We start from the raw sequence: 18,111 nt of genomic DNA, 5'->3' as shown, positions 1-18,111 counted from the left end.
AATGTTGGTAGATAGCCTATCCCCAGAAATGGAGATAGAGAAATCGAGGAAGGGAAGGGAAGTGTCAGACATGGACCATGTGAAGGTGAGAGAAGGGTGGAAATTGGAAGTAAAGTTGATGAAGTTTTTCAGTTCCGGACAAGAGCAGGAAACGGCACCAATACAGTCATCAATGGACCGGAAAAAGATTTGGGGGAGGGGACCAAAATAAGACTGAAACAAGAAATGTTCGATATACCCCACAGAAAGACAGGCATAGCTCGGACCCATGCATGTACCCATAGCAACACCCTTTATTTGGAGGAAGTGAGTGGAGTTGAAGGAGAAGTTGTTCAATGTGAGAACAAAATCAGCCAAGTGGAGGAGGGTGGTGGTGGATGGGGACTGGTTAGGCCGTTGTTCAAGAAAGAAGCAGAGAGCCCTCAAACTGTCCTGGTGAGGGATGGAGGTGTAGAGAGATTGAACGTCCTGGTGAAGAGGAGGCGGTTAGTGCCAGGAAACTGGTCATTGTTGAAAAGACATGGAGTCATGGATGTAGGTGGGAAGAGACTGGATAAGGGGAGGAAAATAGAGTCAAGATAGGAAGAAATAAGTTCAGTGGGGCAGGAACAGACTGAAGTGATGGGTCTACCAGGGCAGTGCAATTTGTGGATTTTGGGAAGGAGGTAGAAGCAGGCTTTACAGGGTTGCAGGACTATGAGGTGGGAAGCTGTAGAGGGAAGAACTTCAGAGGAGATAAGGTCAGTGATAACCCTAGATACAATGGCTTGATGTTCGGTGATGGGATCATGGTCCAGGGGCAGGTAGGAAGAAGTGTCTGAGAGTTGGCACACAGCCTCTGCAAGGTAGAGGCGGGTACGCCAGACAACAACAGCACCACCCTTGTCAGTAGGTTTAATCATAATGTCGGGATTAGACCTGAGAGAATGGAGTGCATCAAGTTCAGAGGGAGACAGGTTAGAGTGAGTGAGAGGTGCAGAGAAATTAAGATGCCAATGTCATGCCGATGGTTCTCAATGAAAAGATCAAGAGCAGGTAAGAGGCCAGAGGGAGTGGTCCAGGAAGAGGGAGATACTGGAAGTGTGTGGTTGGGTCCAATGGTTGCGGGGAGGACTCATGGCCAGAGAAATGAGCCTGGAGGTGAAGGCGAGGAAAGAAGAGCTCCAGCACGTAATTCTTTGAGGTGGGTGCGTAAGAGGTAAAGCTGAGTCCTTTGATGAGTACAGATCATTCAGCATCAGAGTGGGGAAGGATAGAATGTGTTATGAATATACAGCAAGGGGTGAGTTAGAAGTGAAAGGGAAGAAAAAGCTGGCAGGCATTGGTACCCATGAGTTGCTGGAGCTTGCACTCCTTAACACCTGAAAGGAAGAGAAAAACATTTTGTTACAGTGTTGGATAAGATGAAGGATGAAATGAAACTGCGGAGTAGGACAGCTTTGAGATGGGGTGAGTCAGCACTGCTGGAGAAGGAGGCCAAGTGTGTATATGTGGCGGTGCCTGGCACTGTGTATGGATCTCAGGATGCAGTGGGAACAGCAGTCTGAGAAACATTGTATGTCTCAGAGAAAGACTTTAGCTTTAAGTGGTACTGTCCTAGGTCCAGCCATGCTCAGCTGCTTCCTCAAGAACCTTGCCTCCATCATAATGTCAGAAGTCGGGATGTTCGCTGATGATTGCACAGTGTTTAGTAATATTCGCAGCTCCTCAGATATTGAAGCAGTCCGTGTCCAGGTGCAGCAAGACCTGGCCAAGATCCAGGCTTGGCCTGATAAGTGCCAAGTAACAAGTGGTTTAGCTTTAAGTGATGCGAGCTTTGCATGAATTATTTCTTTTAAGAGGGGTCGTAGTTGCTCATGAAATTTGCACTCCATTGTCAGCTGTGGCTTAGGTGGTAGCACTCTCACCTTGGAGACAGAAGGTTGTGTTTAAGTCCCACTCCAGGACTTGAGTACAAAAATTCAAGTTCACACTCCAGTGCAGTACTGAGTTAAACTGAAGCCCCCGTCTTTCCTCTCAGGTGGGTGTAAAAGATCCCATGGTACTGTTTGGAAGAAGAGCAGGGGAGTTAGCCCTGGTATCTTGGCCAATATTTATCCCTCAATCAACATCACGAAAACAGAATATCTGGTCATTATCACATTGCTGTTTGTGGGAGCTCACTGTGCGCAAATTTGTTGCCATGTTTCCAACATTACCGCAGTGACTAAACTTCAGACGTACTTAATTGGCTATAAAGCACTTTGGGACTTGCTGTGGTCATAAAAGATGCTAACTAAATGCAAGTATTTCTTTTAGATAGAGTAAATAAAGGGAAACTGTTTCCAGTGGCTGAGGAGTTGATAACCAGAGGGCACAGGTTTGAAGTGATTAGCAAAAGAACCAGAGGCGACTTGAGGAAAAACATTTTCACACAACAAATGAGTATGATTTGGAATGCACTGCCTGACAGGGTGGTGGATATAGATTCAATAGTAGCCTTCAAAGGGAAATTGGATAAATACTGGGAGGAGAAAAATTTGCAGGGATATGGGGAAAGAGCGGGGAGTGTGAATAACTAGACTGCTTTTCAAAAGAGCCAATGCAAACATGATGGGCCTCCTTCTGTGCTGTATTATTCTATGATTCACCTTTCAATTTGAGTTGTATTCTAAGATTAATTGGCTGTGTTGGATCCGTGTATAAGTCGCCTATACTTTTTCTGAGTTTGGGAATAATGAATATCCTGTCTCCTTTAACTGATGAGCTTCCTTGAGGGTCTTTAAGACATATATGTAATGAGCTGGTGTTAGGAATTAGTTATTGTCCATCTTGCATCCTCTTCAATTTAAGTAAATCATTGTATCCAGGTAGCTTGCTGGAATAGTTTGTCAGGTCTTTGGACTCCACTTTAGTTAGATTTATTTTGTAAATAACTTGCATTTATATATAGCTCTTCATATAAAAGAACGGCTAAACGCAACTACCTCAGATTGCATAGTAGTAAAAAGCTTTACACATTTTAGTTATTGTTACGACCAACCGCTCCTGTCAAAGCCCCCAATCAAAATATACGATTCTGATTGTGGTGGGATCAATGCACTGTTAATTCAATCCCGTCGTTACACAGATCGGCTAACATATCATTTAAAACTTTCCAGATTAAAGAAAGACCCAGCAAAATTGTACCATCTATTAACCCCCGAATGAGGCTAACCAAACCAGGTGTCTTTAAATCAATAAATTAACTCTTTATTTAGAAGAACTAAATCCTTCTCCACCGAATTTCAACAATTAACGACTTGCAAACACTTTCAACAGAATCAATCTGACTTTAGAGTTTTTGAGGGATAAAAGATTGACACAGTCTAACTTCCCTTTCTTCAATTTAAATTACCAGAGATCTCTGTTTTGGCTTGACATTTTTTTGAATTTTGAGAGATGATAATTAAACAGACTAAAATTCCTCTTACTTCAGTTTAAATGGTTGAGAGCTCTTTTTTTCAGGCGTGCTCATCACAGCTGTCTGTGTCTTCTGTGTCTGAGTGTTCTGTTAGAACAAACTGTCTCACTAAAAGCCAGTTCAAACCGAATTGAAACAAATGTGTCGCTTCAGGCTCACTTCCACTGGCTGTTTCCATGGTATTGAGAATGCACCCTTTGAATCGCAGTCTCCAATTGGCTGTTTCTAAGGCAACAAAAATGCACCTTCCAATAACTCCTGAGGCTTGCTGGTTCTTAAAGCAATGCTGATCCCTTGCAAGCCTTAAAGGCAAACCGCATATTCTGAATAAAAACTACAGGACCATGACATTATACAGTGCCTTTACTTGTTTTGGTATACTTGTAATAAAAACAGGAAATGCTGGAATCACTCAACCGGTCAGACAGCATCTGTAGAAAGATCAGGCATGTTAATGTTTCAGGTTGATAACTTTCATTAGAACTGAAAGAAGTTAGAGATTTATCAGTTTATAATCAAGTACAGAACTACAGGGGTTGTGGGATCAGGAAAAAAACAAAAGAAAGTGTTGGTGGTTGGTTGGAGGACAGGAATGATTCAATGACAAAAGGGATGATTGTGCAAGGCAAAAGGGGATAGTAATGGGACAGGTGAAGAAAAAAATATGAGTATAGTGGAGGTGTAAATGGTAACAGTAGACCCATTACTGGTACCTGCTGTCCAAGAAAATGGACACAGTGGTTAAAATCTAAAGTTCTTGCACTCAGTGTTGAGGCTGGAAGGCTGTAAAGTGGCCAATTAAAAATGAGGTGCTGTTTCTGAAAATTATATTGAGCTTCACTGGAAACGTGTAGGAGGCCGAGAACAGAGGTCAGAGTTAAAGTGGAATGAAGCTAATAAAATGCCCAATTCCTCTGCACCGTACTATTAACATTATTCTGATTCAGGTTCAGGACCTTGTTTGTTGCTGGGGAACATTGTGATGCAAACACTTTGAAATGGGCCAAACAAGTCTTCAAAGTTCCTGTTCTAGACCACTGGTGGCAAACAGGTAAGAATAGTAGATACCAATAGCTGATGCCAATGTTAACTTTAGCGTGCAGAGTGAACACTTTAATGCCAAAACCATGATTTAAAATCAAATTTATTTCAGGAAAGATGATTCTCAATAAAAAAGTTTCTTATGGCTGTAATTGCATTGGAAATAATCCATTTAGACATTGAGTAAAAGTTAGAGAGTAACTTTCCGATAAAATATATTAAAGGTAGTCTTCTATATTATGTCACTTTCATTTCTGCTTATAATGTTATGAATTAATCATTTATGTATTTTAGAATTTAAAGTGCAAATTCCATGTGAGAGATTGTATTGGTATTGGGCAACTAGAACTTATCTAACAAAAATACAAAACAATTTGCATTTATTGTATATTTAATAAAGATCCCTAAGTATTTCAAGGTGATTCACGTTTTCTTTGTACATCAGCATAAATGGTTCAGAACTGGTGCTAAGCCTGGCAGAATGATACAATGCTAAAATCACTCAAATTTCCCAGTTAAGCCTATCTTCATTATTATTCATAGATCCAGATGCAGACTTGCAAAGCTTTAGAGCGCACACTAGGGGCTGGATTTTGTGGAGGAGGTGGGGCTTCTGGTGCCGGGCTGAAATGGCGGGGGTAACCCCGCCTTGGCCTTTTTTGTGTGTGTCCCCCACCAGCACGATCCTCCATTGCTCCGGATGCAAAGTTTCTGGCACCCTTTAAAGATGCGGATCCCGCCTCCAAGAGCTGTCTGCCAATCACAGGGCCAGCAGCTCAGCAGTATCAGCAGTGCCATCAGGAGTAGTGGTCACTGCCAGTACTGCAGAGGCCTTGATCGCAGGCCCAGTGCTGGAACCCCGGACCTCAGATCAGTGAGGCGGGGTTGCTGGGGCCAGGACGGAAGGCCCTGGCGAGGGGGGTCGAGGGGTTGGTGGTAAAGTCTAGAGGGAGGGGGTATTCTTGAAGGTGCATTGTTTTCTGGCCGGGGCCCTCTGTGGGCCACAGAGGAGGGGCACCCTCCCCCCATTGCAGAGGCCCCCCCTCCAAACCCGCTGCTGGTTAAATCTCAACAACAGGGAGAAGAGGCTGTTAATAGGCCATTTAAGGGCGTCATTTGGCCTCTGGGCAGGGCCATTATTGGGCTATCCCACCCCCAGGAAAATGCTTGGCGATGGGTCCTCTACCCACCCCCCCCGGTCCCCCCCCCCATCCCCAACTGTCACGATTCTATGGACCCCCCCGCCTCTGACCCCACCTCAGGGGGGCCCATAAAACCCGGCCCTAGTAGTGGAAGTGGAATTTAGAAGGCGGGTGACACCTAAAGGGAAATAGTAAACTAAGGGGAAAAATATTCTTCAGAAACTGAAAAGATAACTCCACCCATAAGCAGTCTTTGACAAGGCTAAAGCAGCAGGAACAAAGGAGTTATATAAAATTAATGGGAAAGGAACTCCTGTGTGCAGGGAAGTGACAAAGCATTTCAATATTTGACCTGCTATTTGGCATTTGAAGTCAAGGTGGTGCTGTACAAGATGATTGCAAAGAGGGTAGCCCTCTATACCACTCCAGGACACTGTGTTGATAAGTCATGGTGCAGCATAGCTGCAAGGAGGCAGGGTGAGACCGCAGCTGATTGATACTGTCACTGGCTATGCTTTAATGGAATGGAAAATTAGGCTGGATGTGTAATGGGCAGCTGATCCAATACTGCCCAGTTTACACACCCACTTAAGTTGAAAGTGCATCTACCCATGTTTGAAAATACTGCTTCACTGGTGGAAAAGTAGGAACGGTACATGAATGGCACAATGAATGTTCTGACAAAATCTTCATGACCTGAGGTTGCCTCAAATTGCTTTATAAAATACACAAGGTGCGAAACATATCTATTGACTGGTAACTTGCGTATAATATGTCCATTCTTTTAAGATAATTCACATAGCATTTAACTGATGGAGGAGTGGATGGTTAAGCTCATTTTTGATAAGAGAATTTGATCTAGAGTTTTTTAAGATGGAGATAATCTTAAATGACTTTGCACAATTTAAAAATCATACATTTATTTTAGTGAAACACCTTTTATCGTATTTGATTAATCTGGATTGCTTCAATTTGATGTCATTGCAGTAGTCATGATTTTATACCTTAAATATTTATTTTTAAAATTATTTTCAACAACTGATGGCTTCGAACTAAATTGACAACAGGGTTCAAAATGATGGATTATCCTTCTGTGTAATTTTTTTCTGTGTAATTTTTTGATTACAGAGAAAGAGAATTATATGTGATTGTCAAAGCCCAGCAAAAGCAAGCTATTTTGAGACGAGCTACAGAAAATAAATGACAGGATTGCTGCTGATCTTGTGCCTGTTGCCTAGCAATGACTATTCTTTCCTCGACAGAGTACAAGCTGTGTGTTAATGGTGTAAAGCTGATTTTCATGCTGATGATTTGGTCAGGTTGGAGGCCTATGAGCTAAGCTTTTGATTTCAGTCAGTGAAGATAATCCTTAGTGGCATTTTCTGGAACCTTGCTAAAGATTGCTTCCTGATTTACCCTTCATATATGCCAAAGTACAACTGCTGTGTTTACAGAACAAGGAAATGCCTATTAGAAATGTTAATGACCAGGAGTATCATGTTATAAAATGTGACACAATAAATTGTAGTTAATTTGAAATGTCAATCCAATATAAATGCAACGTTAACTTTCAGATTATTTTAAATCCTTGCTATTTCATAAAATATAAGTAATTGGTTGCATTTTCCATGTAAGTTTGTCATTTTACTTCTTGCCTTTAACTCGGCAGTATAGATGCAACATGGGCAGCTGCTTGCAGGGGGCATAAGGGCAATAGATGTGGCAAGGCAGCAACCTGGCACTACCAGTTCTGAAATATATAAAAACATTGAAAATTGGTCCCCTGTACAAGAGAGACTATTCCACTGATGCTACCTGCAGTTTTCTGGTGGGTCCAAGCCTAACCCCACTTGATCTGTTCATGGACTGACAGTACAGCATCTTTCTGACATACAAAATTGCTGGGCACTCAGGATATGGGAACCAGGGGAATTTTCTCTGGGATTTCTTCCTGACATCATATGCATATATGAGGTGGGTGGAACTTTTGCCTTTCCCAGACCAAAGTAGGAATTCTGCTCAATGCATCTTCAGGATGGAGACCCGAGGGGAATTTTAACCCGATGCTGCAGGATGGAAACAGTGCGTGGGAGGGGTTACATTCGAGCAAGGTGACTTACCTCTGTTGGGTTGTTCTGTTTCCAGCCTGTGCATTTTCTCTTTGCCGACTTTCAAGATGATTGAGGCTCCCGTTGTGGACAGCTGGAGGTGTAATTGAAATATAAAATTTGCAGCCTGATAATGCCATTGGTGCTGCAGCACTTTTTACTGCAACTTGGAGTGGCGGCTTGCTCTGTGGCAAACTACCAGAAAAATCTAGTAAGAGGCAACAGAATAGCCAGAAAAGGCCAGAGTCAGATTTATTTTTTAATCTTCAGGAAGGTTCATTGTGGGTCAGGAGGAGCAGGAGTGCCCTTCCAGGTTAGGGAGGAATTCATGGACCTCCCTGCATCTGCCCTCCCTCTCCCTCCCGACACCAGCATCTGTTTAGGAACTACCCCACCAGCACTTATCTAATGCCAGGGATTGTTCTCTTGGGTCCTGGGTATAATCTGCTCCCCCCTCAATTACTGCTCCTGCACTCTGAGCTTGCCATAATTCGAACATACGAATTAGGAGCAGGAGTAGGCCACTCGGCCCTTCGAGCCTGCTGCGCCATTCAATAAGCTGAACTGATTACTCCTCATTTCCACCTAACCCCATTAACCTTCCATCCCCTTGCTTATCAAGAATCGATCTGCCTTTGCCTTAAAAATATTTAAAGACTCTGATTCCACCGACCTTTGAGGAAGAGAGTTCCAAAGACTCACGACCCAATGAGAGAAAAATTTCTCCTCACCTCTGTCTTAAATGGGCGACCCCTTATTTTTAAACAGTGACCCCTAGTTCTAGATTTTCCCACAAGAGGAAACATCCTTTCCACATACACCCTGTCAAGACCCCTCAGGATCTTATAAGTTTCAATCAAGTCGCCTTTTATTCTTCTAAATTCCAGCGGATACAAGCCTGTCCAACCTTGCCTTTTAAGACAGCCCACCCATTCCAGTTATTAGTCCTGTAAACCTTCTCTGTACTGCCTCCAATGTATTTACATTTTTAAATAAGGAGACCAGTACTGTACACAGTACTCCAGATGTGGTCTCACCAATGCCTTGTATAGCTGAATTATAACCTCCCTACTTTTGTATTCAACTCTGCTCGTGATAAACGATAACATTCTATTAGCTTTCCTAATTACGTGCTGTACCTGCATAGTAACCTTTTGTGATTCATGCACTAGGACACCCAGATCCCTCTGCATCTCGGAGCTCTGCAATCTCTCACCATTTAGATAATATGCTTCTTTTTGTATTCTTCCTGTCAAAATGGACACTTACCCACATTATACTCCATTTGCCAGATGTTTGCCCACTCACTTAACCGATCTATATCCCTATGTAGCCCCCTTATGTCTTCACAAGTCAAGTTCCTACCTATCTTTGTGTCATCAGCAAATTTAGTAACCATACTTTCGGTCCCTTCATCTAAGTTATTTATATAAATTGTAAAAAGTTGAGGCCCCAGCACAGATCCCTGTGGCACACCACTCATTACATCTTGCCAACCAGAAAATGACCCATTTAAGCCTACTCTCTGTTTCCTGTTAGCTAGCCAATCTTTTATCCATGCCAATATGTTACCCCCTACACCATGAGCTTTTATTTTCCGCAATAACCTTTGATGTGGCACCTTATCAAATGCCTTCTGGAAATCTAAGTACAATATATCTACCGGTTCCCCTTTATCCATAGCACATGTAACTTTCTCAAAGAACTCTAATAAATTGGTTAAACATGATTTCCCTTTCACAAAACCATGTTGACTCTACCTGATTACCTTGAATTTTTCTAAATGCCCTGCTGTAATGTCTTTAATAGTAGCTTTCAATATTTTCCCTAAGACAGATGTTAAGCTAACTGGCCTGTAGTTTCCTCCTTTCTGTCTCCCTCCCTTTTTGAATAAAGGAGTTACATTCGCTATTTTCCAATCTAACAGAACCTTCCCCGAATCTAGGGAATTTTGGAAAATTAAAACTAACGCATCAACTATCTCACTAGCCACTTCTTTTAACACCCTAGGATGAAGTCCATCAGGACCTGGGGACTTGACAGCCTGCAGCTCCAACAATTTGTTCAGTACCACTTCCATGGTGATTGTAATTTTCTTGAGTTCCTCCCTCCCTTCCATTATCTGACTTACAGCTAATACTGGGATGCTACTTGTATCCTCAATAGTGAAGACCGATGCAAAATATCTGTTTAAGTTCATCTGCCATTTCCTTATTATCCATTATTAATTCCCCAGACTCACTTTCTATACGACCAACGCTCACTTTTTGTTAACTTTTCTTTTTTAAATATCTTACTATCTGTCTTTATATTTCTAGCTAGCTTTCTCTTGTGCTCTAATTTTTACCTTGCTTATTAATCTTTTAGTCATTCTTTGCTTTTTCTTACATTATGTCCAATCTTCTGACCTGCCTCCCATCTTTGCGCAATTGTAGGCTTTTTCTTTAAGTTTGATACTATCTTTAACTGTTTTAGTTAACCACGGATGGCGGGTCCCACCCTTGGAATTTTTCTTTCTAGTTGAAATGTATCTACTCTGTGTGTTCTGAAATATCCCCTTAAATGTCTGCCACTGCATCTCTATTGACCTATCTCTTAACCTAATTTGCCAGTTCACTTTAGCTAGCTCTACTTTCATGCCCTCATAATTGCCCTTGTTCAAGTTTAAAATGCTAGTCTTGGACCTACTCTTCTCTCCCTCAAACTGAATGTAATGATCGCTGCTACCTCGGGGCGCCTTAACTATGAGGTCATTAATTAATCCTATCTCGTTGCACAATACCAGGTCTAGTATAGGCTGCTCTCTGGTTGGCTCCAGAACATATTGTTCCAAGAAATTATCCTGAAAACATTCTATGTACTCCTCATCTAGGCTACCTCTGCCCATCTGATTTTTCCAGTCTATATGTAGGTTTAAAAACCCCCATAATTATCGCTATACCTTTATGACAAGCTGCCATTATTTCTTCCTTTATACCCCGTCCTACACTGTGGTTAATGTTAGGTGGCTTGTACATCAATCCCACAAGTGATTTCTTGCCTTTATGAATTCTCATCTCTACCCAAACTGCTTCTACATCCTGGTCTCCTGAACTTAGGTCATCCCTCTCTATTGTGCTAATACCCTCATTAATAACACAGCTTCCCCTCCACCATTTCCTAGCTTCCTGTCCTTCCTAAATGCCATGTACCCTTCAATATTCAGGTCCCAATCTATGTCGTCTTGCAGCCATGTCTCTGTAATGGCCATCAGATCGTACTTATTTACTTCTATTTGTACTCTCAGTTCATTTGTTTCGTTTCGAATGCTACATGCTTTCAGATACAGAGCCTTTAGTTTTGTCCTTTTATTATTTTTGTAATCTCTCGCCTTATCTGTTGATTTACTCTTAGATTTGTACGCTCTGTCCCTTCCTGTCACAGTCTGTTTTATCATTTCCCATATTAATGCATTTTTCTCTTGCCTTGTCTCTACTCCTTGATTTACCATGTTTTCCCAAATTCGATCCCTTGCCCCCACTATTCAGTTTAAAACATTCTCTACTTCCCTAGTTATGTGGCTCGCTAGAACATCAGCCCCAGCATGGTTCAGGTATAGACTGTCCCAACGGTATAGCCACCACTTTCCCCAGTACTGGTGCCAGTGCCGCACGAACCGGAACCCACTTCTACCACAGCAGTCTTTGAGCCACGCATTAATTTCTCTCATCTTATTTGCCCTCTGCCAATTTGCACATGGCTCGGGTAATAATCCAGAGATTATTACCTTTGAGGTTCTGCTTCTTAATTTGGCACCTAGTTCCTCATGCTGACAATGCAGAACCTCTTTCCTTGTCCTGCCTATGTCATTGGTACCTACATGGGCCATGATGACTGGATCCTCCCCCTCCCACTGTAAGTTCCTCTCCAGCCCTGAGCAGATGTCCTGAACCCTGGCACCAGGCAGGCAACGCAGCCGTCTGGACTCTCGCTCTTTGCTGCAGAGAACAATCCCCCTAACTATACTGTCCCCTACTACCACTATATTCCTTTTTTCTCCCTCCACTTGAATGGCTTCCTGTATCATGGTGCCATGGTCAGGTTGCTCATCCACCCTGCAGCCCCCACTCTCATCCAAACAAGCTGAAACAGCCTCAAACCTGTTGGACAATCGCAAAGGCTGAGGCTCTTGCACTCCTGCCCTCTGGGTCCCCTTACCTGCCTGAGCTGCAGCCACACTCTCCTGTCCCTGACCACTGACCAAATCAGAAAACCCTATCCTAAGGGATATGACTGCCTCCTGGTGCAAAATGTCCAGGTAACTTTCCCCCTCCATGATGTGTCGCAGAGTCTGCAGTTTGGACTCCAGTTCAATGTCTCTGAGCCGAAGCCCTTCGAGCTGCAAACACTTACTGCAGACGTGTTTGCCCTGGATCGCACTGGCATCCAGGAGCTCCCACATGCTGCAGCTGTGCACATCACCTGTCCTGCCATCCTTAATGTGTTTTAATTAACGACTTAATTAATTTATTCAATTATTTATTTTATTTTCCTTTTTTAATGTATTTTATTAAGCTTACCACTAGTTCCTTTACTATTTTAAACATTAGGATTAGAATGGACCTTAATCACTTACCAAACAGCTAGCTCCTTCCCAAACTAATCACCTACTTGCTTGCCTGTGATGTTTGATGCTATGTTTGATTTAAATTAAATTAAAAGTTTACCTATATACTCACCCTGGCGGCTCACTGTTACCCTGCTCTCACTGTTGATCGTAGTGTCACTCTGATGTCACTTTTCAATTTTTTTCCTTGCTCTTCTCCCGCCATGTTCCTCTCTGTCTCTGCTCCCGCCATGTTCCTCTCTCTCTCTCTGTTCCCGCCATGTTCCTCTCTCTCTCTCTGCTCCCGCCGTGCTCCTCTCTCTCTCTGCTCCCGCCGTGCTCCTCTCTCTCTCTGCTCCCGCCGTGCTCCTCTCTCTCTCTGCTCCCGCCGTGCTCCTCTCTCTCTCTGCTCCCGCCGTGCTCCTCTCTCTCTCTGCTCCCGCCGTGCTCCTCTCTCTCTCTGCTCCCGCCGTGCTCCTCTCTCTCTCTGCTCCCGCCGTGCTCCTCTCTCTCTCTGCTCCCGCCGTGTTCCTCTCTCTCTCTCTGCTCCCGCCGTGCTCCTCTCTCTCTCTGCTCCCGCCGTGTTCCTCTCTCTCTCTCTCTGCTCCCGCCGTGTTCCTCTCTCTCTCTCTCTCTGCTCCCGCCGTGTTCCTCTCTCTCTCTCTCTCTGCTCCCGCCGTGTTCCTCTCTCTCTCTCTCTGCTCCCGCCGTGTTCCTCTCTCTCTCTCTCTGCTCCCGCCGTGTTCCTCTCTCTCTCTCTCTCTGCTCCCGCCGTGTTCCTCTCTCTCTCTCTCTGCTCCCGCCGTGTTCCTCTCTCTCTCTCTCTGCTCCTGCCGTGTTCCTCTCTCTCTCTCTCTGCTCCCGCCGTGTTCCTCTCTCTCTCTCTCTCTGCTCCCGCCGTGTTCCTCTCTCTCTCTCTCTGCTCCCGCCGTGTTCCTCTCTCTCTCTCTCTGCTCCCGCCGTGTTCCTCTCTCTCTCTCTCTGCTCCCGCCGTGTTCCTCTCTCTCTCTCTGCTCCCGCCGTGTTCCTCTCTCTCTCTCTCTCTGCTCCCGCCGTGTTCCTCTCTCTCTCTCTGCTCCCGCCGTGTTCCTCTCTCTCTCTCTCTCTGCTCCCGCCGTGTTCCTCTCTCTCTCTCTCTCTGCTCCCGCCGTGTTCCTCTCTCTCTCTCTCTCTGCTCCCGCCGTGTTCCTCTCTCTCTCTCTCTCTGCTCCCGCCGTGTTCCTCTCTCTCTCTCTCTCTGCTCCCGCCGTGTTCCTCTCTCTCTCTCTCTCTCTGCTCCCGCCGTGTTCCTCTCTCTCTCTCTCTCTCTGCTCCCGCCGTGTTCCTCTCTCTCTCTCTCTCTCTGCTCCCGCCGTGTTCCTCTCTCTCTCTCTCTCTCTCTCTCTCTCTGCTCCCGCCGTGCTCCTCTCTCTCTCTCTCTGCTCCCGCCGTGCTCCTCTCTCTCTCTCTGCTCCCGCCGTGTTCCTCTCTCTCTCTCGCTCTGCTCCCGCCGTGCTCCTCTCTCTCTCTCTGCTCCCGCCGTGCTCCTCTCTCTCTCTCTGCTTCCGCCGTGTTCCTCTCTCTCTCTCGCTCTGCTCCCGCCGTGCTCCTCTCTCTCTCTCTGCTCCCGCCGTGCTCCTCTCTCTCTCTCTCTCTCTGCTCCCGCCGTGCTCCTCTCTCTCTCTCTGCTCCCGCCGTGTTCCTCTCTCTCTCTCGCTCTGCTCCCGCCGTGCTCCTCTCTCTCTCTCTGCTCCCGCCGTGTTCCTCTCTCTCTCTCTCTCTGCTCCCGCCGTGTTCCTCTCTCTCTCTCTCTCTGCTCCCGCCGTGTTCCTCTCTCTCTCTCTCTGCTCCCGCCGTGTTCCTCTCTCTCTCTCTCTGCTCCCGCCGTGTTCCTCTCTCTCTCTCTCTGCTCCCGCCGTGTTCCTCTCTCTCTCTCTCTCTCTCTGCTCCCGCCGTGTTCCTCTCTCTCTCTCTCTGCTCCTGCCATGCTCCTCTCTCTCTCTCTCTCTCTCCGCTCCCGCCGTACTCTCTCTCGATCTGTCTGTCTCCGGTCTCTGACTCTGGGCTTTTGGCATTCTTTTTAAACCTCTGCTCCCACCGTGCTCCGGTCTCCCGACTCTGGGATTTTGGCACACTTTTTAAACCTCTGCTCCGGCCATGCTCCTCTCTCTCACTCTGTCTCTGGTCTCCAACTCTGGGTTTTTGGTGTGCTTTTTAAACCTCCGCTTCCGCCGTGCTCCTCTCTCTTGCTCTGTCTCCGGTATTTGCGAGCTTCTGATGCAAGACAGATGCCAAATAGTAAAATGAGGCACAGCGGTTAAAATCTCATCCAAACACACCGCATACATCGGGCCCCTCGCACACCGTTCCTGCCCCGCATTAAAATAGCCATCCACCAAGTATTTCTTGCATCCACTTGCTTTTCCACCTCCTCTGTGGTTCTCACAACTATTTTACAACAGATTTCTGACAGCCCATGAAATTTAGGGCAATATACTTTTCAAGGTCTAGCTATATATATTTTAGTATGACTATAATTTAGATCCGGTAAATAAGTTGTTTTTTTTTTTGCAGATTTTTGATCAGTGCTGAGGGACAGTGTATTGACAACAGCAGCAATTAATGCATTTATATAGTGACTTTTTAACATAATAAAACAGGAACGTTATCAAACAAGATTTGATACCGAGCCACATAAGGATTATTGGGGCAGATGACCAAAAGCTAGGTCAAAAGATTTTGAGGAGCATCTTAAAGGAGAAAAGAGAGGTAGAGAAGCAGAGAGATTTAGGGAGGGAATTCCAGAGCTTAGGGCCTTAGCAGCTGAAGGTATGGCCACCAGTAGTGGAGCAGTTAAAATTGGGATGCTCAAGAAACCAGAACTAGAGGAGGGCAGATACATTGGAAGCTTTGACAGAAACCTGACTGAAGTGTGATGAGACCTTTCCCCACCTGGCTATATCTTCCACCACTTGCCCATCATGATTGTCTCTGTGGTGCTTATCAGCAGATCACATCTTGGCCTGACTCCCTACTCCTCTGGCACTTACTCCTCCTTTGAGCACCTCACCTTGTGCCACCCCTCTCACTGAAAATCCTCATTCCGGACCACATTCCCAAGTACAATAAAAATGTTCTCACTGAGATATCTTCACTACTTTCCTCCGTCAGCCTCTGTACCGAAGGACTTCTCAGCCTCGGTGATTTCAACCTCCATCTCAACTCGTCATGCTCTGTTTCCTCCAAGTTCACTGCCTTCTTATCTTCCCTAAATCTCTCCCTCCATGTTAACTCCCCAACCCATATTCACGGCCACCCCCTTGCCCTTGTCATCCCACGTGGTCATGCTAGTCCTATCGTATCAGTCACAGAAAAGACCATATTTGATTACTTCCTTGTATCACTCTCCATCCATGTCCCCCTTCCATGCCCCCACACTACCTCCTTCTGTATTCATCCCTGGAAAAAACTATACCCCAATTCACTTACAACTGCACTTTCAAAATCAACTATCCAGCCTTTGGCCCTCTGTTCACCACAACAGTTTTGATGAGCCGCACCCTCTGCTCCGCTTTGATGCCTTTGTCTTCAATAAAACCTTTACTCTTTCTCACACTGGCCATTCTCCCAGTACGGCCCTCATCTCCACTGCCTTAAATCCAAGGCATGCAGACTTGAAAGGATATGGCAGACAACTGGTTTAGCCATCCACTATCAGATCTGGTTGGACCACATAAAGCACTTTTTGGTCCTGTTCTCATCTGTTAAAACTTCTCACTATTCCCGGATCATCTTGGATTGAATGGATAACCCATGGCTTTTTTCTGTACTGCAGACTGTCTTCTTAAACCCTTCTCCCACCTCCTCCAACAGTATGTGTGAGGAGCTTATGGGCTTCTTTGTCACTAAGTTCGAGACCATCTGATCAGCAGCCTCTGCCGCATCCCTCCTTCCCATTTACCCACAAAGTTCTTCCCACCTTATCTCTAAGCTCACCTCTTTCTCTAGTTTCTATCCTATCTGCCCTCATGCCCTCTCTGAGCTTATCTTGTCCATGAGATCCATCTCCTGCTCCCTCGACCCTATTCTTGCTAAACTGCTGACTGCCCAACTGCCCCTCCTGGTCCCCATGTTAACCAACATTGTTAACGGTTGTGTCTCTTCAGGTGCTGTTCCTCTCTCCGTTAAATCTGCTGTCAGCAGTCCTCTCCTCAAAAAAGCTAACCTTTGATCCCACTGTTGTTGCAAACTACCACCCCATCTTCATCCTTCCTTTGCTGTCCAAAGTCCTTGAACGTGTTTTCACCTCTCAAATCTGTGCTCATCTCTCCTGGAACTCTGGGCTGGATTTTCAGTGTGGAGTTGGGAAACTGGAGTCAGGTCTGGTTTTGGGTCAGAAACCTGCCTGCTGTGGGAAGCTGATTCAGATTGTAGTTTTCAAATGGGTAAACCCTTAATTAGTATGGAGACAGGCTTCCTGTTTTCGAAGAACCGCCTGCTACGGCACTGGCGCTCTGTCACTTGCAGGTAGCTGACTCTTAGGCTGTCCATCCAATGTCATGGGTAGCACTTTCTTCCCCTTGCAGCTGCCTGCTGCTTCTCTGGTCGCCTGCTTTCCAGGAGGTTGCATCTGCTGCAGCTCATCTTGGCTGCTCTGTGCAATGTCAGAGTAGCCTGTTCCCACCTGAACTCGATCAGCTGGGCTTTGTGTCCGCACCAGGCCTTTCCCTGCCAACCCCAGCTGCCACAGTGATACCTCACGTCCCTCCCCGATTTCCTGCAACTCTCCACTGAGAAATTCAACTCTGTCAGCTGCAGCAATAGCCACACTGAGGCACATCTGAAGCAGCTGAGCTTTATTTGTTACCTCTGCTTTAATTTAATCAGCCCTTCCCATAGCCCTCATGGTCCTCCACACTATTCATGTTTTCATAACCCTGTTGTATTCCACTCCCACATGTTGTTTTCCCAGTTCCTAGCCTTTAGAAATTGTTGACTGACATTGACAATCCTGTTAATGAGCTCTTTATTGAGCTCAACAGGCACTTAATTGCATGCATGCATCTGACCTGTTCCCTCCCTGCTGGCGACACTTTGAAAATAGCATTACAAGATCCAGTGCTGACCTGCGAGAATGCGATATTCAAATTGCGCTTGCAGCTGTTCCCGTACTAAGGGGGCTTTGAAAATCTGGCCCTCAAGGATTGAATCCCTTTATCGAGGTTTCTGCCCTACCATAGTACCGAAATGGTTCTTATCAAAGTTACCAATGACACCCTATGTGACAAAGGTAAATTATCCCTCCTCATCCTTCTCGACCTGTCTGCAGCCTTTGACACACCGTCCTCCTCAATGCCTCGCCGCCATCATCCAGCTGGGTGGAACTGCTCTTGCCTGTTTCCATTCTTATCTATCTAATCATAGCTAGAGTATCACTTGCAATGGCTTATCCTCTTGCTCCCACACCATTATCTCTGGTGTCCCCCAAGGATCTACCCTGAGCCCCCTCCTATTCCTCATCTACATGCTGTCCCTCAGCAACATTATCCGAAAGCACAGCATTAGTCTTCACATGTACGCTGATGAAACCCAGCTCTACCTCCCTCAACTCCTCTACTGTTGCTACTGTTGTTGGGAGATGGTGGCATAGTGGTAATGTCACTGAACTTGAAGTCCAGAGGCCCAGGCTAATGCCATGGAGACACGGGTTCAAATGGCAGCTGGTGGAATTTAAAGTCAATTAACTAATAAATTCAATTATTGTCTACCCCTGCCTCAGCTCATTCACTGCTGAAACCCTTAGTTATGCCTTTG

General features: G+C 45.4%; 1 protein-coding gene across 2 annotated transcripts in view; it reads left to right on the top strand.

The window, feature by feature from the left end:
* Positions 1–18,111, top strand: part of acss3 (acyl-CoA synthetase short chain family member 3) — a 128,647-nt gene that overhangs the window by 75,919 nt on the left and 34,617 nt on the right. For both annotated transcript variants that reach the window (XM_068050455.1, XM_068050454.1), the window contains exon 9: positions 4,390–4,493. In XM_068050455.1, the coding sequence (XP_067906556.1) occupies positions 4,390–4,493 (104 nt within the window). The remainder of the gene's footprint in view (positions 1–4,389; positions 4,494–18,111) is intronic.

This window comes from Heterodontus francisci, chromosome 18, assembly GCF_036365525.1.
Source record: "Heterodontus francisci isolate sHetFra1 chromosome 18, sHetFra1.hap1, whole genome shotgun sequence".
NCBI classification, from domain to species: domain Eukaryota; kingdom Metazoa; phylum Chordata; class Chondrichthyes; order Heterodontiformes; family Heterodontidae; genus Heterodontus; species Heterodontus francisci.
This window is presented reverse-complemented; position numbering and strand designations above follow the sequence as displayed.